At 43.2% G+C, this 27,847-nt stretch overlaps 1 protein-coding gene across 4 annotated transcripts; it reads right to left on the bottom strand.

Moving 5' to 3' along the window:
• Positions 1–22: 22 nt before the first annotated feature.
• Positions 23–27,847, bottom strand: LOC118359088 (protein zyg-11 homolog). Of its 4 annotated transcripts, none has more exons than XM_052480372.1 (19): positions 27,447–27,847; positions 27,044–27,103; positions 26,424–26,589; positions 26,042–26,253; positions 25,633–25,950; positions 22,759–22,872; positions 22,287–22,403; positions 22,034–22,174; positions 21,709–21,885; positions 21,483–21,547; positions 18,065–18,164; positions 17,821–17,871; positions 12,228–12,389; positions 7,228–7,275; positions 5,940–6,137; positions 5,721–5,773; positions 5,488–5,585; positions 4,125–4,328; positions 23–4,013 (listed from the first exon to the last, which is right to left on the bottom strand). In XM_052480372.1, exons 2-19 carry the CDS (start codon positions 27,065–27,067, stop codon positions 3,997–3,999), a joined length of 2,265 nt encoding a protein of 754 aa, XP_052336332.1. In that variant the 5' UTR covers positions 27,068–27,103; positions 27,447–27,847; the 3' UTR covers positions 23–3,996. The 4 variants fall into 4 exon arrangements, with proteins under 4 accessions (XP_052336332.1, XP_052336333.1, XP_052336331.1 ...); XM_052480373.1 differs by having other exon boundaries at positions 27,505–27,847; XM_052480371.1 differs by lacking the exon at positions 27,447–27,847 and having other exon boundaries at positions 27,044–27,426.

Below are 27,847 nucleotides of genomic sequence, written 5' to 3'. Positions count from 1 at the left end.
TACAGTACTCGTTTACAACTGATGAGGGGGGTACATTCTTTATTTCAGAAACATGAAAACATGACCCTCAGCAGCAACATATGTAAATGCTTCCCCTTAGATCCACTCTTGCCCCCAGTTTCATGAAATACCCACACTGAAAGAAGAAACTGACTGTCACATTAGGGAATGTACAGACAAGACTAAACTTTCCCACAGCTTCAATCACAGTGAGGATGCAAACTCACATTTCATATTTTGTCAATATGTAAATTAGGATGCTGACTTTAGTTCACAAATCAGTTCTGTACATTGCCTTTGATGCCATAGAGGAGGGATAGTATGACCCATGCAGCAGTAGCAAGCACATACAATGTGTAGGCTGATTGAAATTGAGCATGTTGTGATTTGCCAGCAGCCATGAAATGTAATGTCAGCCTCAGTTGCATAGAGAATGAAGGCAGTAGCCTATAGCATTATCACAACAAGGATCACGCTCAGAACGTTGCAGATAGAATTGCCATGAATAAAGCAGACATGATTCTGTTACTCTTCAAGTCAGAGGCATGTCTGTTACACAGTGCATTTCTGATTCAGAACATTCCATAACATACCTACTGAACAAGGCCCTGATGGGAGAGCGCAATCAAGATTCCAAATTGACTGAAGCCTCATGCACTTCTTGTGTACATCTGAAAGGACTGTGTGGGGTTGAGCAATATGGTGAAAATTCAGAGAGCAAGGTGGAGAACCTGACATTTTTTCTTACACCTATTCAATTCTTTTACATCTAAATGAAGTGCCTAAAGGGTAGGGGCTATGGGTCGATTTGGGATTGAGCTACTCTCTGCTTCAGAATTCCCTCCTCAGTTGACTCCTTTGTTCCATTAAGTACCTCATTTGGAAATAAACCAAAGACTTGTATTATTGTTTGCGTGCAACACTTTAAACATTTCCTTATAACGATTGTAGTTTAATCTCCCCCAATCCAGGTATGTACAAAATAGAATCCTCACACTCAGCCTCATACATGCTCCTGAATGTACTGACACTAGTACAAAGACACAACCAGCAAACACACACTCACCTATACCCATACACGGATCCACATACAGAAATATACAGGACTCTCAACAAAAAAATTGCCTTCATACTGTACAAAGTCGTATTCTAAATATTGACCAATATATTTGCCATTTGTGTCCACAGGGGAAACCATATTTACTTTCCCAACATAATTTCTATTAACATAATTCAGAAGAACACAAATTCTTGGAGGTCCACAGTACTGCTGATTTTCATCACCTAACCCTCTAATCAGGGACTGATTCAGACCTGGGACCATGGCTTTTTAATTGATCCATTAAATAATTGATACATTTACATCAATTAACTACCAGACTGAAAAGATGTGTACACTATGGACCTCCACGTCAATGTCCTGCTACAAACTCACTGGTGTCCAAATAATAGACCTAAGCTTCTAGAAAAATCTAAACATAATAATTCAGACAAACTCAAGCATGCTGGGAAATCACATTGTCATGCACATATATTACTTAATCAGCCAATAAGAGGAGCTGGACTCTCAACCTCCCCAAGTATTTAACCCCTTATTTTTGTCACCAAACAGACTCCATATATATTTCCATAATTATTTTCAACTGGTACCAAGGGACCTTCAGACTTGTCTTGTGATGCTGCAAACGTGTTTGTGAGAGTCTCACTTTTACACAGATGGGTCATATTAATGTGTAGCCCAAACTGTTCGGACGCTACAAACAGAAGTTGGCAGATCGGCTGTACTGACTTTCTGACGAGTCCCAAGACGCTCGCAGGGGTCGAAGCGCAAAACAGAGAACACCCTGGTGTTCGTGAAGGTCTCATCTTTCCATAGAGGTGTCATAATAGTTTTGTAGGCCAAACCGGTCGGACGCTACAGCCCAATTTGTCAGAAAATCGATTTTTGGGATGTCTCACAGTCTGACAAATACTGCTCTCACTCAGTCACCTTTCACCGCAAATGCGTTAGTGTTACATACAGAACCAGTCAAAAGATTGGACACGCCCACTCATTCAAGGATATTTCTTCATTTGTACTATTTTCTACATTGTAGAATAATAGTGAAGACATCAAAACTATGAAATAACACAGATGGAATCATGTAGTAACCAAAAAAGTGTGTTGAACAAATCAATATATTTTATATATTTGAGATTCTTCAAGGTAGCCACCCTTTGCCTTGATGACAGCTTTGCACACTCTTGGCATTCTCTCAACCAGTTTCATGAGGTCACCTGGAATACATTTCAATTAACAGGTGTGCCTTTGTTAAGTTAATTTGTGGAAGTTGTTTCCTTCTTAATGCGTTTGAGCCAATCAGTTGTGTTGTGACAAGGTAGGGGTGGTATACAGAAGATAGCCCTATTTGGTAAAATACCAAGTCTATATTATGGTAAGAACAGATCAAATAAGCAAAGAGAAACGACAGTCCATCATTACTTTAAGACATGATCGTCAGTCATACTGGAAAATTTCAAGAATGTTTAACGTTTCTTCAAGTGCAATCACAAAAACCATACCATTAAGCGCTATGATGAATCTTGCTCTCATGAGGACCACCACAGGAATGGAAGACCCAGAGTTAACGCCACTGCAGAGGATACGTTCATTAGAGTTATCAGCCTCAGAAATTGCAGCCAGAATAAATGCTTCACAGAGTTCAAGTAACAGACACATCACAACATCAATTGTTCAGAGGAGACGTGTGAATCAGGCCTTCATGGCTGTAAAGAAACCACTACTAACGGACACCAATAAGAAGTTGAGACTTGATTGGGTCAAGAAATACACTTAATGGACATTAGACCAGTGGAAATCTGTCCTTTGGTCAGATGAGTCCAAATTTGAGATTTTGGGTTCCAACCACTGTGTCTTTGTGAGACGCAGAGTCGGTGAAGGGATGATCTCTGGATGTGTGGTTCCCACCGTGAAGCATGGAGGTGGTGGTGTGATGGTGCTTTGCAGGGGACACTGATTTATTTAGAATTCAAGGCACACTTAACCAGCATGTCTAACACAGCATTCTGCAGCGATACGCCATCCCATCTAGTTCGCACTTTGTGAGACTATCATTTGTTTTTCAACAGGACAATGACCCAACACACCTCCAGGCTGTGTAAGGGCAATTAGACCAATAAGTAGAGTGATGGAGTGCTGCATCAGATGACCTGGTCTCCACAATCACCCGACCTCAACCCAATCGAGATGATTTGGGATAAGTTGGACTGCAGAGTGAAGGAAAAGCAGCCAACAAGTGCTCAGCAGATGTGGGAACTCCTTCAATACTGTTGTAAAAGCATTCCAGGTGAAGCTGGTTGAGAGAAAGTGTGCGCAAAGCTGTCATTAAGGCAAGAATATCAAATATATTTTGATTTGTTTAACACTTTTTGGTTACTACATGATTCCATATGTGTTATTTAATAGTTTTGATGTCTTCACTATCATTCTACAATGTAGAAAATAGTAAAAAATAAATAAAAACCCTTGAATGAGTAGGTGTGTCCAAACTTTTGACTGGTACTGTAGGTGGATGTGGTGGATTGGGATGCATAAAATGCAAAAAAACTTCTATAGTTTAAATTAACAGATTTTTATGGTGATTATTTCATTATAAATAGATTTACGTGGGGGAATAGACATCGACCTTAGTGTTTTTAACCAACAACTATTTTCTTAGCATTTTGTTTTCCATAATATTAATTTACTTATCAGTAGCACACATAAGTAGCCACATAGTACTACTTTTGCTTACCAAACTCTAGAAAACATAGCAAGGTGTGTGTGCAAAGAAATGCATAGTTTCTGTCCTCTCATTCACTTTATAGCACCACCTTCAGACAGGATGGGGGGTGACAAGGTGTCCGTCCTCACCCCTGTCTAATGAACGCACTCACGCACACACATACACTTTCAATGGCCTCTTGTCCTGAAGGTAGCAGTGGGATAGGTTCTGATCAGGGCTTGTCACCCTCTGGAGGAGGAAAACAGAAACATTTTAACATGACTTTTAACATGTTCTGAAATAACATTTAAGTCATTTACAAATTTACAAAGTCACTTCAAATAATTGTGTGTGTCTCACCTTTGTGTGTGTGGGGTTGTAGCGGGCAGCGGGTGTGTGTGTGTGTCTGTGTGGTCTGCCTGGTGCGAGCTTGGTGGCGCTGCAGGCTCTCCAGAATGCTCTCGGCCAATCGCATGACGTCTGCGTGGGTGTCAGGGTGTGTCTGGACCTTCTCCAACTGATGCAGACCTCCCTCCTCCAGCAGCATACTGCAGTACCGAGGGGCTGAAGGAGTTCAGAGAGATTACACTCACATCAATTCTAGAAACTTTAAGATAGTGGTACGTGTGTCTCACCGTTCTACACTGGAGACAGGCAGATAGTGGTACGTGTGTGTCTCACCGTTCTACACTGGAGACAGGCAGATGTGTATGTGTCTCACCGTTCTACACTGGAGACAGGCAGATAGTGGGATGTGTGTGTCTCACCATTCTACACTGGAGACAGGCAGATAGTGGGATGTGTATGTGTCTCACCGTTCTACACTGGAGACAGGCAGATAGTGGGATGTGTATGTGTCTCACCGTTCTACACTGGAGACAGGCAGATAGTGGTACGTGTGTGTCTCACCGTTCTACACTGGAGACAGGCGGATAGTGGGATGTGTATGTGTCTCACCGTTCTACACTGGAGACAGGCAGATAGTGGGATGTGTATGTGTCTCACCGTTCTACACTGGAGACAGGCAGATAGTGGGATGTGTATGTGTCTCACCGTTCTACACTGGAGACAGGCAGATAGTGGGATGTGTATGTGTCTCACCGTTCTACACTGGAGACAGGCAGATAGTGGGATGTGTATGTGTCTCACCGTTCTACACTGGAGACAGGCAGATAGTGGGATGTGTATGTGTCTCACCGTTCTACACTGGAGACAGGCAGATAGTGGGATGTGTATGTGTCTCACCGTTCTACACTGGAGACAGGCAGATAGTGGGATGTGTATGTGTCTCACCATTCTACACTGGAGACAGGCAGATAGTGGGATGTGTATGTGTCTCACCGTTCTACACTGGAGACAGGCAGATAGTGGGATGTGTGTGTCTCACCATTCTACACTGGAGACAGGCAGATAGTGGGATGTGTATGTGTCTCACCGTTCTACACTGGAGACAGGCAGATAGTGGGATGTGTATGTGTCTCACCGTTCTACACTGGAGACAGGCAGATAGTGGGATGTGTGTGTGTCTCACCGTTCTACACTGGAGACAGGCAGATAGTGGTACGTGTATGTGTCTCACCGCTCTACACTGGAGACAGGCAGATAGTGGGATGTGTGTGTGTCTCACCGTTCTACACTGGAGACAGGCAGATAGTGGGATGTGTATGTGTCTCACCGTTCTCCACTGGAGACAGGCAGATAGTGGGATGTGTATGTGTCTCACCGTTCTTGCTGCAGACATGCTGCATGGCCCAGGCCGCCCACAGTTGAACTCCTGGGGTGTGGAAACACTCCAACAGGGGGAAGAAAGGGTTAAAGGACCTACAGGGAAAGAGGGATGAGAGGTGGAGGAGGGAGGAGATCATTAACACTCAGGCTGCATCTCAATACTTTACAGTGTAATTCCTCTCCTTTTGCGAGTGTATGGGGTTGTAAAGGTGTGTTCTGGGGTCTCACCTGTAGGCCACCATCTCACACGCTGGTGTCGGCCACTTCAGGATGGTAGAGTGCTAGAGGAGAGAGAGAGACACACAGAACATGAGCCACATTTATGAACACATGAAGGTGGTGGGATAACATTACAACTCACTTTGACAACACACATACATGAACACACGCAAACAGACGCGCACACAGACGCGCACACAGGCGCCCCCCCCCCCCCACACACCACACCAGTTGTTCTAGCAGGTCAGACCTCAGTGTGATACTGAGTGTCCAAGCAGCCTCTCCTCTGGAGGTGAGGTGGGCCAGGATCCCAGCAGCGAAGTAGGACACCTCCACCTCAGGGCTGTGGAGCAGGGAGCAGATGTGATCCAGGAAGCCCTGAACCATCAGCTCCACATGCAGCTCCCCAACCTCCGCTATGTTATTCTAAGGAGAGGCAGAGCCACAAAGTCAGCTCCTCCACTGTTCTACATCACTTCAAACAGGACGATTCAAACACTAAAACAACGGTATTGTCAGTATAGCTTCAGCTGAATTCACTAAGACCCTGTCCAGAAACACCCCCCTATGCACTCTGTCCACCTAGGGCTCCCAGGGTTGGATGTCCACCTAGGGCTACCAGGGTTGGATGTCCACCTAGGGCTACCAGGGTTGGATGTCCACCTAGGGATACCAGGGTTGGATGTCCACCTAGGGCTACCAGGGTTGGATGTCCACCTAGGGCTACCAGGGTTGGATGTCCACCTAGGGCTACCAGGGTTGGATGTCCACCTAGGGATACCAGGGTTGGATGTCCACCTAGGGATACCAGGGTTGGATGTCCACCTAGGGCTACCAGGGTTGGATGTCCACCTAGGGCTACCAGGGTTGGATGTCCACCTAGGGCTACCAGGGTTGGATGTCCACCTAGGGCTACCAGGGTTGGATGTCCACCTAGGGCTACCAGGATTGGATGTCCACCTAGGGATACCAGGGTTGGATGTCCACCTAGGGATACCAGGGTTGGATGTCCACCTAGGGCTACCAGGGTTGGATGTCCACCTAGGGATACCAGGGTTGGATGTCCACCTAGGGATACCAGGGTTGGATGTCCACCTAGGGCTACCAGGGTTGGTTGTCCACCTAGGGCTACCAGGGTTGGATGTCCACCTAGGGCTACCAGGGTTGGTTGTCCACCTAGGGATACCAGGGTTGGTTGTCCACCTAGGGCTACCAGGGTTGGATGTCCACCTAGGGCTACCAGGGTTGGTTGTCCACCTAGGGATACCAGGGTTGGATGTCCACCTAGGGCTACCAGGGTTGGTTGTCCACCTAGGGATACCAGGGTTGGATGTCCACCTAGGGCTACCAGGGTTGGATGTCCACCTAGGGCTACCAGGGTTGGATGTCCACCTAGGGCTACCAGGGTTGGATGTCCACCTAGGGATACCAGGGTTGGATGTCCACCTAGGGCTACCAGGGTTGGATGTCCACTAGAATAAATACACACATTCATTCAGGGTTCACTATGACTCACCAGCAGCCCCAACACCTTCTGTTGGATGGAAGACTCAGAGGGGAATGACTGCAGAGAGAAAGAAAGAGGAAAAGAAAGAGGCATGAGTGAGTCAGCTTACACTTTAGGGTGACAGAGAGCGTAACTAGCACTTAGATAAACAGCTCTAGGGTCTGTGAGTGTGTGTGTTAGTGTGTGTTTGTTCACTTGCACCCACCCGCAATTGCTAAATAACCCACCTGCAATCGCCCGACCATTACATTGAGCATACAAAACATTAAGGACATAGACTGATCAGGTGAATCCAGGTAAAAGGTATGATTCCTTATTGATGTCACTTGTTAAATCCACATCAATCAGTGTCGATGAAGGGGAAGGGACAGGTTAAATAATTGTGTATGTGTGCCATTCAGAGGGTGAATGGGCAAGACAAAAGATTTAGGTGCCTTTGAATGGGGTATGGTAGTAGGTGCCAGGAGCACCGGTTTGAGTGTCAAGAACTGCAACACTGCTGGGTTTTTCACTAAAACAGTTTCCCATGTGTATCAAGAACGGTCCACCACCCAAAGGACATCCAGCCAACTTGACACAACTGTGGAACGCTTTCGACACCTTGTAGAGCACATGCCCCGACGAATTGAGGCTGTTTGAGGGAAAAGGGGGGGGGGGGTGCAACTCAAGACAGTGCTGTGCAGCCTTCTTCATCGACCTGGCCAAGGCTTTTGACTCTGTCAATCACCGCATTATTAAATCGGCAGACTCAATAGCCTTGGCTTCTCAAATGACTGCCTCGCCTGGTTCATCAACTACTTCTCAGATAAAGTTCAGTGTGTCAAATCGGAGGGCCTGTTGTCCGGACCTCTGGCAGTCTCTATGAGGGTACCACAGGGTTCAATTCTCGGGACGACTCTTTTCTCTGTATGTATCAATGATGTCGCTCTTGCTGCTGGTGATTCTCTGATCCACCTCTATGCAGACGACACCATTCTGTATACATCCGGCCCTTCTTTGGACACTGTGTTAACAAACCTTCAAACAAGCTTCAATGCCATACAACACCCCTTCTGAGGCCTCCAACTGCTTATAAATGCAAGTAAAACTAAGTGCATGCTCTTCAACCAATTGCTGCCTGCACCTCCTGCCCGACTAGCATCACTACTACGGACGGTTCAGACTTAGAATATGTGGACGACTACAAATATCTAGGTGTCTGGTCAGACTGTAAACTCTCCTTCCAGACTCACATTAAGCATCTCCAATTCAAAATTAAATAAAGAATCGGCTTCCTACTTCGCAACAAAGCCTTCACTCATGCTGCCAAACATACCCTTGTAAAACTGACTATCCTACCGATCCTTAACTTCAGCGATGTCATTTACAAAATAGCCTCCAACACTCCACTCAGCAAACTGGATGTAGTCTATCACAGTGCCATCTGTTTTGTCACCAAAGCCCCATATACTACCCACCTCTGCGACCTGTATGCTCCCGTTGGCTGGCCCTCGCTACATATTCAGCAAACTGGATGTAGTCTATCATAGTGCCATCTGTTTTGTCACCAAAGCCCCATATACTACCCACCTCTGCGATTTGTATGCTCCCGTTGGCTGGCCCTCGCTACATATTCGTCGCCAAATCACTGACTCCAGGTCATCTATAAGTCTATGCTAGGTAAAGCCCCGCTTTATCTCAGCTCACTGGTGTCCATAGCAACACCTACCCGTAGCCCGGGCTCCAGCAGGTATATTTCCGCCTTTTTTTCCAGTTCTCTGCTGCCAATGACTGGAACGAATTGCAAAAATTACTTAAGCTGGAGTCTTATATCTCCCTCTCTAACTTTAAGCATCAGCTGTCAGAGCAGCTTACCAATCACTATACCTGTACACCACCAATCTGTAAATAGCACACCCAACTACCTCATCCCCACATTGTTACATATCCTCTTGCTCTTTTGCACCCCAGTATTTTTCTATTGTGTTATTGACTGTACGTTTTTTTTGTGTAACTGTGTTGTTGTTTTGACGCACTGCTTTGCTTTATCTTGGCCAGGTCGCAGTTGTAAATGAGAACTTGTTTTCAACTGGCCTACCTGGTGAAATAAAAGGTAAAATAAAAATAAATATTAGGAAGGTGTTCTTAATGTTTTGTATACTCAATGCAGTGGCAAATTTAGCATGTAAAGTGGGGAAGAGAAAAAAATAGTTGGGATGCATGCCAGCAAAGCCAATACACAACACTAAACAATACATTAATTGCACTATAACGCTGACAAACTGTGCCCACAAACTGTTAGGGCCTAAAGCTGTCCCAACACCATACCACTGCTACACCAGGCTATCAGCAGAGCCTTGTCTTGCAGCGAAAAAGTTCATTCAGCCTCATTTATTAAAAAAAAAAAAAAAAAAACATAGCTGACAATTGAGATGTACAAACTATGGCATAACAGGACGACAAGCAGATAATTGAAATTACGGATTGCCTCTTAACACATTAATAAGCGAGCTAGGACGGACATTGTCAATATAACTACTTCTTCAGATCTTTTGAAATGTAGAGCAACAGAATTCGGAACTTGGCCCGTTCTTACAGTATTCTCCCTGTATACCAAGTCAGAACCGTGGGATAAATAAAGGGGGCATATAAGCAGACAATGAAAGCTCTCACAATATTCCATGATTACATTTCTCTAAAAACAGGTTATAGGCTACATGTGCACCTCCAAGTCAGAACAGTAGGCGAAATTAAGAGGGGAAAATAGACCAAATTATTAGGGTGAGGCACATGGGCTACTAACATCTTACTACACAACATACACTTATGTATACTGTAACTAAGGAAGTAATACTATCTCCCTGGCATATTACATAATTTATGCAGCAGCATACAAGACATTTGTGACCTTGTTGTGCTGTGCTCACTTGAACAGGAAGGTGGCGCAGCAGTCCATCGTGGGCAAATTTTGTCACCAAACTTTGTCATCAAAGTCTGACATTCTCTGGATTTATGGTGCTTTCAAGACAACTGTGAACTCTGTAAAAAACAAGGTCGAATTATGATGACTTCAGTGATCTTCAGGTCGTAGCGCTAGAAAGAGGCCCGAGTTCCCGACTGACAATTCCGAGTTGGATGACCGTTCAAAACGTATTTTCCCAGTCAGAGCTAGTTTTTCCCCCAAGTACGCAGTTGTCTTGAACTCACTGAAGTTAGATTTCCCAGTTCCGAGTTAACAGGTGTTTTGAGCGCGGCAGAAATCATGCTGGATTGACAGCATGGCCAATATTGAATGTTTATCATTTTAAGTTTGTAACAGAGACCCTGAAACCCAGACTTGGAACCACACACCCACTGAACTGAATAGCAGGTTAGTGATTGCTTTGCAATGCTTGCAGTTAGCCACTGATTCCTTCCAAACCACTCACTGTTGAATTTGCGATTGACTTGATTCATGATGATGACTGCTAGCTAATATTTTGAATGCATAATGTTGACATGATCAGTCCAATCAAACTTACGGTAGATATAACGTGATTTGATGTCATTTTATTTGTGGGCAATGACCTTGAGCCTTGTTGGATGGGTACTTCTAATGTAAATATATGGCAGCACCCAAAGGGCTTGAATTTCGAGCTCTCCCTGTAGAGTTTGTGGTGACGTAGTGTCCCCATGTGTGACAGAACACTGAGCTAATCATGGCCTAACTAGAGAACATTACCAACCCCTAAGCTCCATATTTTCTGCTGGCTGCCCCACCACCACAGAAAGCACTGAGCTAGGCTGAAACACCTGCATTTTGGAGCTGCCTTACTCAAGAAAGCAAAAAAGAGACCATGTTTATTTTTTGCAAAAAATGTGGGGCTCAAAAGCCTCACCTGCACTGAATGACGGGTAGACACTGACACAATGTGTGATAGTGACAATCACGAGGTGGTGGGCCGTCAGGGCCAGCAAGGCCTTCTCTGCTGGCCTAAACAACATCAGAATATAATTTAAAAAAATATTTTCCCACAAATATGTATTCAATTATTCCCCAGAGTAAGAGTTATACTCTTCATTTCATAGCTTTCCTCTTGGTTGCACTGCTTCTAGCCCCAGGTTGAGATTTGGAGGGCTAGTCTTTATGTTAGATCTTTTATCCAATCATATTCAGCCATCATGAGTTGCCAGGGGTCTAAAATCTGCCCTCAGGCCTTCAGAATCAACAGTGCGGGCGCTTGTAGCTTGGAGTGAATGGAAAGAAAAATTTAGTGTCAACCAATCAGCTTTAGAGTTGGCTATTATACGCCTGCTGGCTGGCTCCAGTGTTACACAGGAGCCAGCTAGCAGGCGTAGTGCGTGCACGTCTTTTGATTGGATTACCAATATTGAGAGGCAGGTCCTATGGGCAGGTCTATGCAGAACCTCAGAACTAGGAAACTGAATTTGATTTTTTTTTTAAAATTGCGTACTACTAGGCTGTTTTTTCAACCCACAATGGCGGAAGGAGGAGACGATATCGATTTGGTCGAGGATATAATTTAACGCCATTTTCAAGACAAACTTTTCAAGAAAAGTTCGACATTGCAAGGAGAGGTCGCCCGACGCTACAAAGCCTGTCACAGGCGGGAAAGGGGTTTCGTTCGCCACTTTCAAAGTTCCAACTAAGAGCGCTATCAATGGCTCACAGGCTCCGAGAAGCACTGCAAATTGTACTGCTGGGAATGCTTCGGATTTGGTGTTTGGAGCCACACTGGCTTTGCAAACTTGAGTTGTCTAACCAAGGTAGCAATGAGACACCAAAGTACAGCTTACGCACTAATGCCAGACAAGTTTTTCTTTCATTATTTTAGGCTATAGCCTATAGATGTAAATTGCACAAGAATGATACATTTATGGATTCTTTAAGATATTTTCCCTTTATTCAACCCACCCAGCCACCCTTCTTCCACACAATATTTAATGACCCTTAACCCACCCGTAGATATAACTACAGGGACTGTGGGTTATGAGTCAACCTGTGCATCACGAGTGTGTGTGTGTACTACCTCCAGTACTTTGATGAACAGGTCCAGTCCCTGGTTCTCTATAAAATGGCGGCAGGTGGTTGGTGATTCGTCAGTGAGGTTCCAGAGCGCGCTCAGTGTGAACTTGAGGGTGGCGTCCACCACGCCCTGGGTAGCCTTCTGATGCACAATGTGGAGAAGCTGCTGCAGAGGGGGGAGGGGGAGAGAGAGAGAGAGAGAGAGAGACAGAGACACACACAGAGCGAGAGACAGACAGATACAGCGAAGAGAGAGAGAGGGGGTAGAAAGAGTGAAGTGGGATAGAGATGGTGAACATTACAGTCTTAAAATTATTATTATTATTGATTTTTTTACATCCTGCAAACAGCAATGGACCCTTTTTGGTATTTTATTAGGATCCCCACAAGCTGTTGCTAAAGCAGCTGCTACTCTTCCTGGGGTACACACAAAACATGATATAATACAGAACATTAAAAGACAAGAACAGCTCAAGGTCAGAACTTCATGAATGTAAAAACAGCACACAGCCTACTTATCAATACATACACACAAAATATCTAGGTCGGGCCGGGGGCAGTGCATGCTGACAAGGTCGCTAGGTGCACAGTGTTTCCGCCGACACATTGGTGCGGCTAGCTTACGGGTTAAGTGGGCATTGTGTCAAGAAGTAGTACGGCTTGGTGGTGTTGTATTTGGTTGGGTTGAGTTCTGATACCACGAAATTGGGGAGAGAATGGGGTAAAACATTTTTTAAAATAAAACTTTGAAGAGTAGAGGCCCTAGAGAGCTGTTCTGCGGTACACCACACCTTACATCTCATTAAAGAAAACCTTTTGAGTTCTATTAAGATAGATAGCTCTGAATCCACGATATGGTAGAGGTTGAAAACCATTAAATAAAAGTTCTCAACAGGTATGGTCAAAATCAAAGGCTGCACAGAAATCTAAATCAAATCTAGATCCCACAATCTTATTTTAATCAATTTCTTTCAACCAATCATCAGTAAATTTGTACCAGTGCTGTGCACTTTGAGTGTCCTCTATAAGCATGTTAACAGAGAAATAGCATTGTATTTGGTCAAATACCATTTTGTACGACAGCTTGCAGCAAGCTGATAGGTCTGCTGTTAGATCCAGTAAGGAACGCTTTATCCCTCTTGGGTAGCGAAATGACTTTGGCTTCCCTGAAGGGCTGAGGAGATACATCTTCGACTCAGATTAAAAATGACAGATAGGAGTGGCTATAGTCAGCTACCATCCTCAGTATCTTTCCATCTAAGTTGTCAATGCCAAGAGGATTGTTATTATTGATAGATAACAATTTTCCCACTTTCCCACAGTTTGCCCACTTTGCCAATGAAGTAATCATTAAAAGAATTGGCAACATCAAATGGTTTTGTGATAAGACATCTGATTTGATGAAAGTTGAATTTGTCTTTCTGCCCATAATTTAAATTAAAGCACATCAAAGATCTTGCCACCATTCTTTATACTTAATTGATCTTGGCTTTATAACAGTTTCTTCTTTTTGTTGAGTTTAGTCACATATTTCTCAGTAAGTCAGATGTGCAGCCAGGCCTATTAGCTACTCCTTTTGCCCCAACTCTTTCAACTATAGTTGTACAAGTCCTCTTCAAACCATGGAGCCGTAACACTTCTGACAGTCAGTTTCTTAAAAAGGTGCATGTTTAACAATAACTGGAAGAAGCAATTTCATAAAAATTCATCAAGTGCAGCGTCTGGATGCTCCTTATTAATCACATCAGATCAACAAATATTGTTTCACACCATCAACATGAGTCACAGCTAAATCTTTTGAATGATCTCATACACTATTTTAGTCCAGCTTTTGGAACTACGGCTCTCCTAGATATAGTCACTATATTGTGATCACTGCATACAATGGGTACAGCTTTAGAACAAAGTTCTACAGTATTAGTAAAAATGTGATAAATACATGTGGATGATCTTGTTCCTGTAGTGTTTGTAAACAACCTGGTAGGTTGATTAATAACCTGAGCCAAATTACAGGCACTGGTTACTGAGGGAAGCTTCCCACTGAGTTGACAGCTTGATGAAAACCAGTCAATATTCAGGTCCCCAAGAAAGTAGACCTCTGTTTACATCACATACACTATCAAGCATTTCACACACATTATTTAGAAACTGACTGTTAGCACTTGGTGGTCTACAGCAACATCCCGAAAGACTAGGCTTTACATGAGGCATGTGAATCTGCCTCATCTAAACTTCAAATGAGATCTTCTCTAAGCAATACAGGGATATGGCTTTTAATATACAGTGCATTCAGAAAGTATTCAGACCCCTTCCCCTTTTCCACTTTGTCACGTTACAGCCTTATTTAAAATGGATGAAATAAAAATGGGCGAAACTCCCCAAATACAGGTGTGCCAAGCTTGTAGCATAATACCCAAGAAGACTAGAGGCTGTAATCACTGCCAATGGTGCATCAACAAAGTACTGAGTAAAGGGTCTGAATACTTCTGTAAATGTGATAGAGAATTTTTATTTTTAATACAATTTCTAAAAAAAACATTTTTTGCTTTGTCATTATGGGGTATTGTATGTTGATTAAATGAGTGGGAAAACAATAATCAATTTTAGAATAAGGCTGTAATGTTACAAAATGTGGAAAAAGTGAATACTTTCCAAATGCACTGTATATAGCAACACCTCCCCCATAAGCATTACTGTCTCTAACATATAGATGTTATATCCTTGTATTGCTACTGCTGTATCAAAGGAATTATCTAAGTGAGTCTCAGAAATTACTAATATATTAATGTTATCTGATGTTAGCAAGTTATTGATTTAATGAACCTTATTTCTAAGGCTCCATATATTAATATGAGTTATTTTCAGCCCTTTCCAGGGTAGCGCCTCAGAAATAGACATAATATGGAAAATAACAAAGCAAGAGAAAGAACAAAAATCAGCAGTCGATTAATCAGTTGGTGTGTGTGCGCTGCGGGGGTTGAAGCTATGAACCCATAGGCTTGACTCTCTCATCCCTTCCAGGCTTTTGGGTGGGTGGGAGGACAATGAGCTTGTCATAGCGGATGGAAGCAACGTCCCCACGTGCTCCAGAAGCTTTCATGGCAGGAATAAGTTATTTTCTCTTGTGGTGTAGCTTCTGGATAGTCCTCGTTGAGGAGATCCTCTCAAATTCTTGGCTCTTTCTAGAACAAATACCTTGTCCTTGAACCTCAGGAACATGACCACTATCGGGCCTGTCACCTGGGTCGGTGGTGGGTTTTCCAGTCCTGTGGGCATGCTCCATCTTCAGTTTCTCCGAGACAATTTACCTCACTTTGTCTTCAGACTCCGTCCATGTCTCGTGGAGATTCTGCAATTCCGTCCACAGCTATCTTGTTCCACCCTGATTGTTCCTCTAAATAATAAGATCATTATCATCCATCATTATCATGGATTCACATGTAGAACTGATGTCCTCTCTCAATGACTTCTCCTGTTTAAACTCATTGAGCTGACCCTGGGACAACTGCAAAATGTTCTTCCGGTCCTGGACCTCTCTGGTCAGGTCGGCCATTATTTTATTAGTTGACTCAGTATTTGGATACAACACTTGAAACTATTTTCTTGTTGTTGTAACAACTGCTTGTAGAACTATTTTTGTTCATTTAAAAGATTCTTCACCTGTGATCGAGAGACACCACTGTCCTCAACGGTACTCCCACCGGCTTTGGTCTTTTTCATGGTAGCAACGTAGGCTATGCTGTTACTCATCGTTGCTCCTTGCTGTTACTCCGCTAAGACCCGGTCCTTTTGTTACTGTTGCAGCATTTTCCCCAAAAAAGCCCAACTCCCCATTCAACCACTGGTAAAATCCCCTCACAATGATCTTAAACTCTGTTTCTAATACACAATGAAAGTAAACACAGACTACCCCTTGTTAATGTTGTAGTGGACTGTCATGACAATTGCTTCATGGGAAACTGGTAAATTATGTTTGTCGTGTAGCTAGCCACTGAATGTCTCTGTATTCACTGTCAGCATGCAGTCAAAGCTAATAACCACTTTAGGAGCTAACTAATGCTCTTAAATCGTATCCTGACATCAACAGCAGATGGGAGTTGTATTCATAACATTAAAATACATTGAGAAAACAAGTTATATTAAGTGGCTAGCGAGCTCGTCACGGTATCTCTGTGCATTCAAATTGTAATCGATTAAATGCAATTGTGTTCGTTGCCCGTAGCATATGCCTGCCCATACCAGAACCCCACCACCACGGGGCACTCTGTTCACAACGTTGACTTCAGCAAACCGCTCGCCCACACGATGCCATCTGCCCAGTACAGTTGTAAGCAGGATTCATCTGTGAAGAGTACACTTCCAGCATGCCAGTGGCCATAGAAGGTGAGCATTTGCCCACTGACGCTGGTTACGATCCCGAACTGCAATCAGGTCAAGACCCAGGTGAGGACGACGAGCAGACAGATGAGCTTCCTTGAGATGGGTTCTGACAGTTTGTGCAGAAATTCTTCAGTTGTGCAAACCCCCAGTTTCATCAAATGTCGGGTGGCTGGTCACAGATGAACCCGCAGGTAAAGAAGCCGGATGTGGAGGCCCTGGGATAGCATGACTAGACATGGTCGAAGGTTGTGAGGCCGTTGGACGGAATGCCCAATTCACTAAACCAACATTGAAGGTGGCTTATGGTAGAGGAAATTAACATTCAAGTCTCTGGCAACAGCTCTGGTGGACATGCATACAGTCAGCATGCCAATTGCACACTCCCTCAAAACTTGAGCCATCTGTAGTATTGTATTTGAGAGAGGCCATTTATTTTCCCCCAGCACAAGGTGCACCTGTGTAATGATGATGCCGTTTAATCAGCTTCTTGATATATAATGCTCACTAATAGGGATGTAAACAAATTTGTGTACCAAATTTGAAAGAAATAAGCTTTTTATGCACATGGAAAGTTTTTGGGATCTTTTAATTCAGCCATTTAAAAAAAACTCTGTCCATTGGAGCCATGCGATTGGTTGCCCAGAATTCTGGGGTGGGGCTTAGCGAAGGGTCAATAATTTAAAAGGGGAAAGTGTACACAGCATAGAATCATTAGGAACAACTACTCTTTCCATGACACAGGTGAATCCAGGTGAAAGCTATCCCTTATTAATGTCACTTGTTAAATACACTTCAAATCAGTGTAGATGAAGGGGAGGAGACAGGTTAAAGAATGATTTTTATGCCTCGAGAATGTGTGCAATTCTGAGGGTGAGTGGGAAAGACAAAATATTTAAGTGCCTTTAACGGGGTATGGAAGTAGGTGCCAGGCGCGAGTGCGTCAAGAACTGTAACGCTGCTGGGTTTTTCACGCTCAACAGTTTCCCGTGTGCATCAAGAATAGTCCACCACCCAAAGAACATTCAGCCAACTTGACACAACTGTGGGCAGAACATTGGCCAGAATCCCTGTGGAACGCTTGACACCTTGTAGAGTCCATGCCCAGACGAATTAAGGCTGTGGAACTCAATAATTGATAAATGTTCCTACTGTTTTATACACTCAGTGGAGCTGTTTGAATGAAGGGTATAAAATATGTGTTTAGTGAACAGTTTTACCTTCACTATGAAGAGCTCTGCTCCCAGCTGTGCCGTCTGTTCTGTAGACAACTGAAGTTAAACACACAAATGTTAGTAAAGGCCAAACCGTAGACACATTTGTAATGCATTATTATGCACACACACACACACACACACACACACACACACACACACACACACACACACACACACACACACACACACACACACACACACACACACACACACACACACACACACACACACACACACACACACACACCTTGGCAGCCAGTATAGAGATGATAGCCACAGCCATCCTCTGCATGTTCTGGTCCTCATGGTTACATAACCACTGCATCACCAGCTTAGCTGCTTCAAACCTGTAATATAGACCACACACACTGTACAACGGATACGCATATACACTGTACATACTACGTTTCTTTTCAGAAATAGGGCTCTATTTTCGGCTGACGGTAAGGCGCAAGTGTCAAACGCACCTTTGTTTGCAATTTCGTCATGTAAAAACTGCCTCACAGCCCTTTAGCCAGGTTTGGCAATTTCCCTGTCTAACTTCATCAGCTCGCTTGCGCTGAGGTGGGAGGGGTGAAAATACTTGGTGTCCTTAAAAATATGCGCCAATATGCCAATTTCAGCAAGTGCAACTAGGGATATTTAAGACCAACCAAAAGCAGGTCTTAGCGGTAACGCAATTGGATATTGCATCGATTTTGCCAGTGGTGGTGCACACAGTAGCCTTTATTACATCACCAATGTTTAATTAAAATATTGCAAGCAGCAAAATAGACATTACCCTTTTTAAAATGTATATTGAACATAATTTTTGTCCAGCTTCTGTGAAACATTTGGACTCATTATATGCGATAACATTGAATGAAAGTTGTCTGACTGTAGGAAGCCTGTTTAGGAACACAAATTTATTTTTAAAAGACTGCTTAGGGAGCGGTAAAAATGTACACAATTGTTACCTCGGAGGAAAATGGGAGGGTCATGCTTTTTCAATTTCGTCAAAAAAATGTCCCTTTTCCTCTGTTGGCCCCAACTGTCAAATTCCAATCACTGTCAGTGGTGCTGAATGCATTTGAAAGCTATATTTGCCTGTTTGTTGACCTTTCAAGTGGCAGTCACTACTGGCCCTATCAACAGTCAACAGCAATGGTAGGCTATAGCTACATATATAGGAGATGTAACAGTGAGTGGACGTTCCACCTTTCTCTTTATATTGGATATTTCCCCAGCTCTTTTGTATGTAAAACCCTCCATAGTCTAAGTTGCCTTAGGCATAATAGTATATGCTGTAACTGTATTTAGACATAGCTTAATTAAAAGCAAGTTGTTCAATTTTATTCAAATTTAATTCAAATTATTCACTGTCATTTTAGGCCTTATCGATAGTGAATTTAATCTTGCTTATTGACAGCGTTTGGCATGTCCATGGCTCAGACATAATGCATTTTACAGTAGCTTTATGTCAGTGAGAATGCTATGTTACCAATATATTTCCATATTAATGCCATTCAATTGCTGTTCAAAAACATGTCCAATATTTTTCAGCAACTATGGGACATGCCTACATTTTGTTATGTTGTTTCTGTAGGTTATTTAACAAACTAGGCTATAACAGACTAACATTCTAATTGGAATTGACGCAACACACAAAAGACCCTAAATACACAATTTGAAGCAACCACATATTTAGCCACGGAGCACATTCTGATTTACTAGTGAGGGGTCAAGTCTTGACAAATCTTCAACTTGTTTATTCATCAAAACTAGAGGTCGACTGATGATTTCGCCGGTGCCAATTATTGGAGGACCAAAAAAAGGCAATACCGATTAATCGGCAGATTTTTATATATTTGTAATAATGACAATTACAACAATACTGAATGAACACTTATTTTAACTTAATATAATACATAAATAAAATCAATTTAGTCTCAATTAAATAATGAAACATGTTCAATTTGGTTTAAATAACGCAAAAACAAAGTGTTGGAGAAGAAAGTAAAAGTGCAATATGTGCCATGTAAAAAAGCTAACGTTTAAGTTCCTTGCTCAGAACATGAGAACATATGGAAGCTGCTGGTTCCTTTTAACATCTTCAATATTCCCAGGTAAGAAGTTTTAGGTTGTAGTTATTGTAGGACATTTTCTCTCTATACCATTTGTATTTCATATACCTTTGACTATTGGATGTTCTAATAGGTACTTTAGTTTTGCCAGCCTAATCTCAGGAGTTGATAGGCTTGAAGTCATAAACAGCGCAATGCTTGAAGCATTGCGAAGAGCTGCTGGCAAACGCAGTAAAGTGCTGTTTGAATGAATACTTACGAGCCTGCTGCTGCCTACCACATCTCAGTCAGACTGCTCTATCAAATCATAGACTTAATTATAATATAATAACACACAGAAATACGAACCGTGGTCATTAATATGGTAAAATCCGGAAAGTATAATTTAAAAAATAAAACGTTTATTCTTACAGTGAAATACAGAAGCGTTACGTATTTTATCTAACGGGTGGCATACATAAGTCTAAATATTGCTGTTACATTGCACAACCTTCAATGTTATGTCATAATTACGTAAAATTCTGGCAAAACTGTTGCATATACCCTGACTCTGCATGCAATGAACAAGAGAAATGACACAATTTCCCTAGTTTAACATTGTATTCTAACATGAATATCTTTTCACTAAATATGCATGTTTAAAAAGATATACTTTGTGTCTTGATTTTAAGAAAGGCATTGATGTTTATGGTTAGGTACATTCGTGCAACGATTGTGCTTTTTTCCCACAAATGCGCTTTTGTTAAATCATCCCCTGTTTGGCGAAGTTGGCTGTCTTTGTTAGGAAAAAATAGTCTTCACACAGTTTCGCAATGAGCCAGGCGGCCCAAACTGCTGCATATACCCTGACTCTGTTGCACAGAACGCAAGAGAAGTGACAATTTCCCTAGTTAAAATAAATTCATGTTAGCAGGCAATATTAACTAAATATGCAGGTTTAAAAATATATACTTGTATATTGATTTTAAGAAAGGCGTTGATGATTATGGTTAGGTACACATTGGTGTAACGACAGTGCTTTTTTCACGAATGCGCTTGTTAAATCACCCATTTGGCGAAGTAGGCTGTAATTCAATGATACATTAACAGGCACCGCATCAATTATATGCCATGCAGGACAAGCTAGATAAACTAGTAATATCATCAACCGTGTGTAGTAAACTAGTGATTATGTTAAGATTGATTGTTTTTAATAAGATCCGTTTAATGCTAGCTAGCACCTTACCATGGCTCCTTGCTGCACTCGCATAACAGGTAGTCAGCCTGCCACGCAGTCTCCTCGTGGAGTGCAACGTAATCGTCCATGATCGGTGTCCAAAAATGCAGATTACCGATTGTTATGAAAACTTGAAATCAGCCCTAATTAATCGGCCATTCCGATTAATCAGTCGACCGCTATACAAAACCCATCCCTTTCACACTACCGCCAACTATTGCCCACATAATTCTGATAGTGAAATTAGCAAAAATATTTCTGACAAACCCCTGAACCTGTAGTGCACTTAGATTTACCATTGCGTTCGGTTTATTCAAACAGAGCTCATAATCTTAAGGGATAAATGTATCTACAGTAAGTCAACGTAACTAAAAATGTATGTGTACCTGTTGAAGGGAACCTCCTGCAGTATGCGGTCACTGCACAGAGAGAGCAGGCAATTCTTCTGCAACTGGAAAGATGGGATCCAAGATGGCAGTCAGAGACCAAACAAAACAAAACACACACTCTGGCCTGGTCCTCAAACAGCCCCTAGCCTGTCTGTGTTTGCAGATGGGAAGAAACTGAATATGTGTAAACAATTTGATGGAGAAGGTGAGAGTGTGTGTGCACCTGTTGGTGGTTAGGGAAGGTACACATGGCCTCCAGCAGTAGTTGAGTGACTGTGCCCAGCAGTCTAACAGGTATGCCTGCTGCCAGGTCCTGCTTGGTCAGGTTAAACACACATGCACTGGCTGCCAACTGGACATTCAGGGTGGCAGGGTGGTTCTTCATCCCCAAAACTACCAACTAAAGAGAACAATAGAGGGCGAGAGAGATAGGGAGAAGAGAAGAAGTTACTTTCTAAAAAGTTGTACCACTGACTAAGAGCCAGGCTTCAGTAAGATTTAGGTGGAGGTGAAGGAGACAGAATGACAAAGTGTGTGTGTTTGTGTACCTTGAGTATGTCAGGGCGTGGTTTCTCCATGACGTGTGTGAGACTGAAGAGATGAAACAGAGCCTCTCTGACAAAGCCCTCCCTCTCACTGTAGCGACGCAGCGCCTCACAGATCTGAGTCTCATTGGCCTCTCCTGTCACCTGTCACAGAGGACATACACAACACGTAGTGCTCTCAATATGCTGCTTCCTCTACACAAAGGCAACATAGCAAGAGAGACAGAGAGAAAAAAAAACAGACAGTGAGACCCACCTTGAGGCTGCCCTTTCCATTGAGGAAGTTAGAGAAGCCAGCGTCTGTAGCCAGCAGACCAACAAAGGTCATCCCTGGACGCTCCTCTACAAACGCCTTGACCGCCGCATCCGTCACCTGGCATAACACACGCACCAGGTAAACACTCTACACCAGGGTCCCCAACTACATTCACCCGTGAGCGGATGATCAGGGGACCAGAACAAAATTGCAAATTGACCATAAGAATCGCCAAAAGACTTAACATTTGACAAAAACAGATGCCTCTGTATTCATGAGTGAGAATACCTGGGAACAGATTTCGTAAATGAAAATCAATTTGAGCTGATTTTACAGTCTTTATGTCCAACAGCGAAAATTCCAAATAGGCTCGGGCCGCCGATGGGTGAAACCTGCTTTCCACACACAGCCAGGTCTGCAATACACCCACTCACAACTCTAGTCAACTAAACTCATAGTCTGTCTCCAGTACCTGTTTGCGTCCAGACACATCCAGCGAGACCAGAGCAGGCAGGATCCCAGGCTCACCCAGCAGCTGACGAGCCACGTCTGATGTGAACTGTTTATCATCACTGATGTCCAGGTGCTGCATGGTTAGGTTCACACACACACACACACACACACACACACACACACACACACACACACACACACACACACACACACACACACACACACACACACACACACACACGATTCTTGTGTATCATAAGTAAAACCATTAGAGCACCGCAAGTAAAGTTCAGGGATAGCTAACAATCACTGTGAAGGATCACTAAAAAGGTTTCAGAAACTTGGCTCAGCAATGCACACTACATGACAAAAAGTATGTGGACACCTGCTTGTCGAACATCTCATTCCAAAAAGAATAGGAATTAATATGGAGTTGGTCCCCCCTGTGGTGCTATAACAGCCTCCACTCTTCTGGGAATGCTTTCCAATAGATGTTGGAACATTGCTGCGGGGACTTGCTTTCATTCAGCCACAAGAGCATTAGTGAAGTCGAGAACTGATGTTGGGGCGATTTAACCCTGGCTCACAGTCAGTGTTCCAATTCATCCCAAAGGTGTTCGATGGGGTTGAGGTCAGTGCTCTGTGCATCCAGTCAAGTTCTTCCAGATCGATCTCGACAAACCCTTTCTGTATGGACCTCGCTTTGTGCACGGGGGCATTGTCATGCCGAAACAGGAAAGGGCTATCCCCAAAATGTTGCCACAAATTTGGAAGCATAGAATCGTCTATGTAATGTAATTGTATGCTGTATCGTTAAAATGTGTATCGTTGCTTCTCGAGGCAGTTTGGAACTTGGTAGTGAGTGCTGCAACCGAGGACAAACAATTTCTATGCGCTACGCGCTTCAGCAATTGGTGGTCCCGTTCTGTGAGCTTGTGTGGCCTACCACTTCATCGTTGCCCCTAAACGTTTCCACTTCACAATAACAGCACTTACAGTTGACCGGGGCAGCTCTAGCAAGGCAGAAATGTGACAAACTGACTGTTTGGAAAGGTGGCATCCTATGACAGTGCCATATTGAAAGTTATAGCTCTTCAGTAAGGCCATTCTACTGCCAATGTTTGTATATGGAGATTGCATGGCTGTGTGCTGAGTTTTATACACCTGTCAGCAACAGGTGTGCCTGAATTGACAGAATCCACAAATTTAAAGGGGTGTCCACATATTAGTATGTATATGTACAGTTGAAGTCGGAAGTTTACATACACTAAGTTGACTGTGCCATTAAAACTCGTTTTTCAACCACTCCAAAAATGTCCTGTTAAACTAAAGTTTTGGCAAGTTGGTTAGGACATCTACTTTGTGCATGACACAAGTAATTTGTCCAACAATTGTTTACAGACAGATTATTTCACTTATAATTCACCGTATCACAATTCCAGTGGGTCAGAAGTTTACATACACTAAGTTGACTGTGCCTTTAAACAGCTTGGAAAATTCCAGAAAATTATGTCATCGCTTTAGACGCTTCTGTTAGGCTAATTAACATAATTTGAGTCAATTGGAGGTGTACCTGTGGATGTATTTCAAGGCCTACCTTCAAACTCAGTGCCTCTTTGCTTGACATCATGGGAAAATCAAAAGAAATCAGCCAAGACCTCCACAAGTCTGGTTCATCCTTGGGAGCAATTTCCAAACGCCTGAAGGTACCACGTTCATCGGTACAAACAATAGTACGCAAGTATAAACACCATGGAACCACGCAGCCGTCATACCACTCAGGAAGGATACGCATTCTGTCTCCTAGAGATGAACATTCTTTGGTGACAAAAACGCAAATCAAACTCAGAACGACAGCAAAGGACCTTGTTTCCTCCAGCATCTTCACGGGTACAAAAGTATCTATATCCACAGTAAAATGAATCCTATATCGACATAACCTGAAAGGCCACTCAGCAAGGAAGAAGCCACTGCTCCAAAACCGCCATAAAAAAGCCATACTATGGTTTGCAACTGCACATGGGGACAAAGATCGTACTTTTTGTCCTCTGGTCTGATGAAACAAAAATAGAACTGTTTGGCCATAATGAACATCGTTATGTTTGGAGAAAAAGGGGGAGGCTTGCAAGCCGAAGAACACCATCCCAACCGTGAAGCACAGGGGTGGCAGCATCATGTTGTGGGGATGCTTTGCTGCAGGAGGGACTGGTGCACTTCACAAAATAGATGGCATCATGAGGAAAGAAAATGATGTGGATATCAGTCAGGAAGTTAAAGCTTGTTCGCAAATGAGTCTTCCAAATGGACAGTGACCCCAAGCATACTTCCAAAGTTGTGGCAAAATGGCTTAAGGACAAAGTCAAAGTATTGGAGTGGCCTTCACAAAGCCCTGACCTCAATCCTATAGAAAATTTGTGGGCAGAACTGAAAAAGCGTGTGCAAGCACATAGGCCTCCAAACCTGACTCAGTTACACCAGCTCTGTCAGGAGGAATGGACCAAAATTCACCCAACTTATTCTGGGAAGCTTGTGGAAGGCTTCCCAAAACATTTGACCCAAGTTAAACAATTTAAAGGCAATGCTACCAAATACTAATTGAGTGTATGTAAACTTCTGACACACTTGGAATGTGAGGAAAGAAATAAAAGATTAAATAAATAATTCTCTCTACTATTATTCTGACATTTCACATTCTTAAAATAAAGTGGTGATCCTAACTGACCTAAGACAGGGAATTTTTACTTGGATTAAATGTCAAAAATTGTGAAAAACTGAGTTTAAATGTATTTGGCTGAGGTGTATGTAAACTTCAACTGTATATATGTATATTACACACACCTTATAGTGGAGGAAATCAATGTAAAACTTCAGTATCAGAGCTGTCCCCACCCACCTGCAGTGCCTCCAGTTGTCCAATGACAGACAGTAGCTGGGCAGTGCTCATCTCCAGCCTCTTCAGCTGGTGTAGTGTTAGTGACCTCAGCCTCTCTTTGAGTCCCAGTAGAGGGTTGAGGTTGGTCACGGAGGTGTTGGACAGGTCCAGGCTCTCCAGGCGGGACAGGGAACACACATCAGCCAGCCCAGAGTCGTAGAAGTCCACATTGGCCAGGGAGAGGGACCGCAGCCCCTGGAGAGAGCTGAAACAGTGACATGACGGTTCCTCCAGAGAGGACATGGTCAGACCTGTAAGGACCAACCGTTGCAAGCTCTCCTGAGGGGGGAGAGGGAGAAGGGGGAGAGTGACAGAAGATTAGTGTTTGTGGGTATCTAACTGCTGGAGGCTCTCTTATTAGTGTGCTTACCCGGCAGTGTTTGTTGGAGGCAAGGCCATGTAGTATGTCAGAGATTGTGAGGTCAGCGTTGACCCTAGCAGCGTCCAGCTCCAGCAGGCGGTGAGGACAGAGAGCTCTCTGGAACGCCTCGGCAGAGATACGGGCCGTACGAATACACGCACGACGCAGCCGAAGGTACTCACTGCTACGAAACACTCCTACTGTACTGTCATTCAACAGACCTAGAAACACACACATACACACCTTTTTTGTTAGAGCGGAGACAAAATAATTTAAGGAATTAGCTCATTACTTCTCTAGACACTGCCTGTTTTGTGTTTTCTACTAATGATCAACGTAAGGATCAAAGCTTGGATCTGTGACGGTTGACTACTTCATCCTCCTTGCTCACCTTCAGTGGCCATCTTAGCCAGCAGCTGGTCAGCTAGCTCCTGGGGAAACAGCAGAGAGTCTCTGAGACAGAGAGATCCATCAGCATGCTTCACACAGAACCTCTCCAGGTTCCTACTGACGTAGGACAGACACAGATCCGTCAGAGATGCAGGGGATGCCTCATCCTGGAACACACAAGGCAAGAGATCACCATTAGACACTTATGTATTCCCAAATGGCATACCAAACATTTTAATAGTTATAATGTCCAAAGTTAAAATAGTCGCCAATGAGACCTGTTATCCAGATACACACAGGAGGAGGTAGAGAACGTCTGGTGGTGGTAATTTGTAAAATAAATAATAATAACAGACACCTCCAGCTAAGGACAGGTTTAACTAGCCAGCAACGTTACGTTCGCGATCGTCGTGGATCAAATTTCATCAGGTACCGTTATATAGCTAGCTTGCAAGTTACTGATTTGCTCTCGAAAACCCAAGGCATTCTAATCAAGGCATTCTGCCTTATCCCAAGGTAGCTCGTTAGTGTCTATGAATAGCTAGCTAACGTTAACTGTATGCCTTTTTAGATCAATGCACGACTGAATTTTAGAAATGTAAAGCGAAAAAAAAAACTCACCATGTTCAAAGAATTGAAGGCCATATCATGCACAGTGAAATAGACGGGAAGGCTCGACACCTGACAAAAAAATAAATATAGCTTTAGCCCCGGCTCGTCTTGTTAACTTGCTACTGTACCTAGATAGCCTAATCTAGCTGAAACTAGTTGTTGCGAAGAGCTAACAACTAACGTTAGCTAGCAGCTAGCTAACTTGTTGGTACGAAAAGAGATGTTCCTGCAACATTTTCAGACCATGTCCGTTAGTTAACGGGGCCTAATACTTCTCTCTAAATCAACACACAGCCAGTTTGAACGTAAACATTCACCGGAGAAAACGATACATGTAGCTATTGTTGTTGACAGACAGTAACAAAGGTCATGACACAGGAAGTACATCACCAGCTAGGAAGCTATTATTTACAGTCAATGCTGGGAATATACAGGGCGCTTTCGAGGATAAATGTTGTCTCGTCCCTTACAAAGGTTGTTGCATTATGGGGATACAAATTGTCCGACTGCGCCTGTAGTATATGGAGCTATACACCTTTAATGTTGTTGTGATGAAAGGTCATCGTTTTTTTTTTATGAAGTCGCTTTCATGTCACTGCTCATGGCTAGAAGGGATCCAGCTTTTGTAAAATAACTTTAATTTTAGCAACCCGTTTCCAAACCTTAACCGAATTATCCTAACCTGCTGTGTTAATTATCCAACCCTTGCTACGAAAAGTCAAATCGGACGTTAATTTGACAATTCTTGGTTGGGCTGCCAATTTTTGGAGAAAGTTTGGAGTGAGATTTGCTGTATGAATTTCATTTCCCCTG

This window comes from Oncorhynchus keta, chromosome 26, assembly GCF_023373465.1.
Source record: "Oncorhynchus keta strain PuntledgeMale-10-30-2019 chromosome 26, Oket_V2, whole genome shotgun sequence".
Classification (NCBI taxonomy): domain Eukaryota; kingdom Metazoa; phylum Chordata; class Actinopteri; order Salmoniformes; family Salmonidae; genus Oncorhynchus; species Oncorhynchus keta.
The sequence above is the reverse complement of the archived record's forward strand: the minus strand, read 5'-3'. Positions and strand labels throughout refer to the sequence as shown.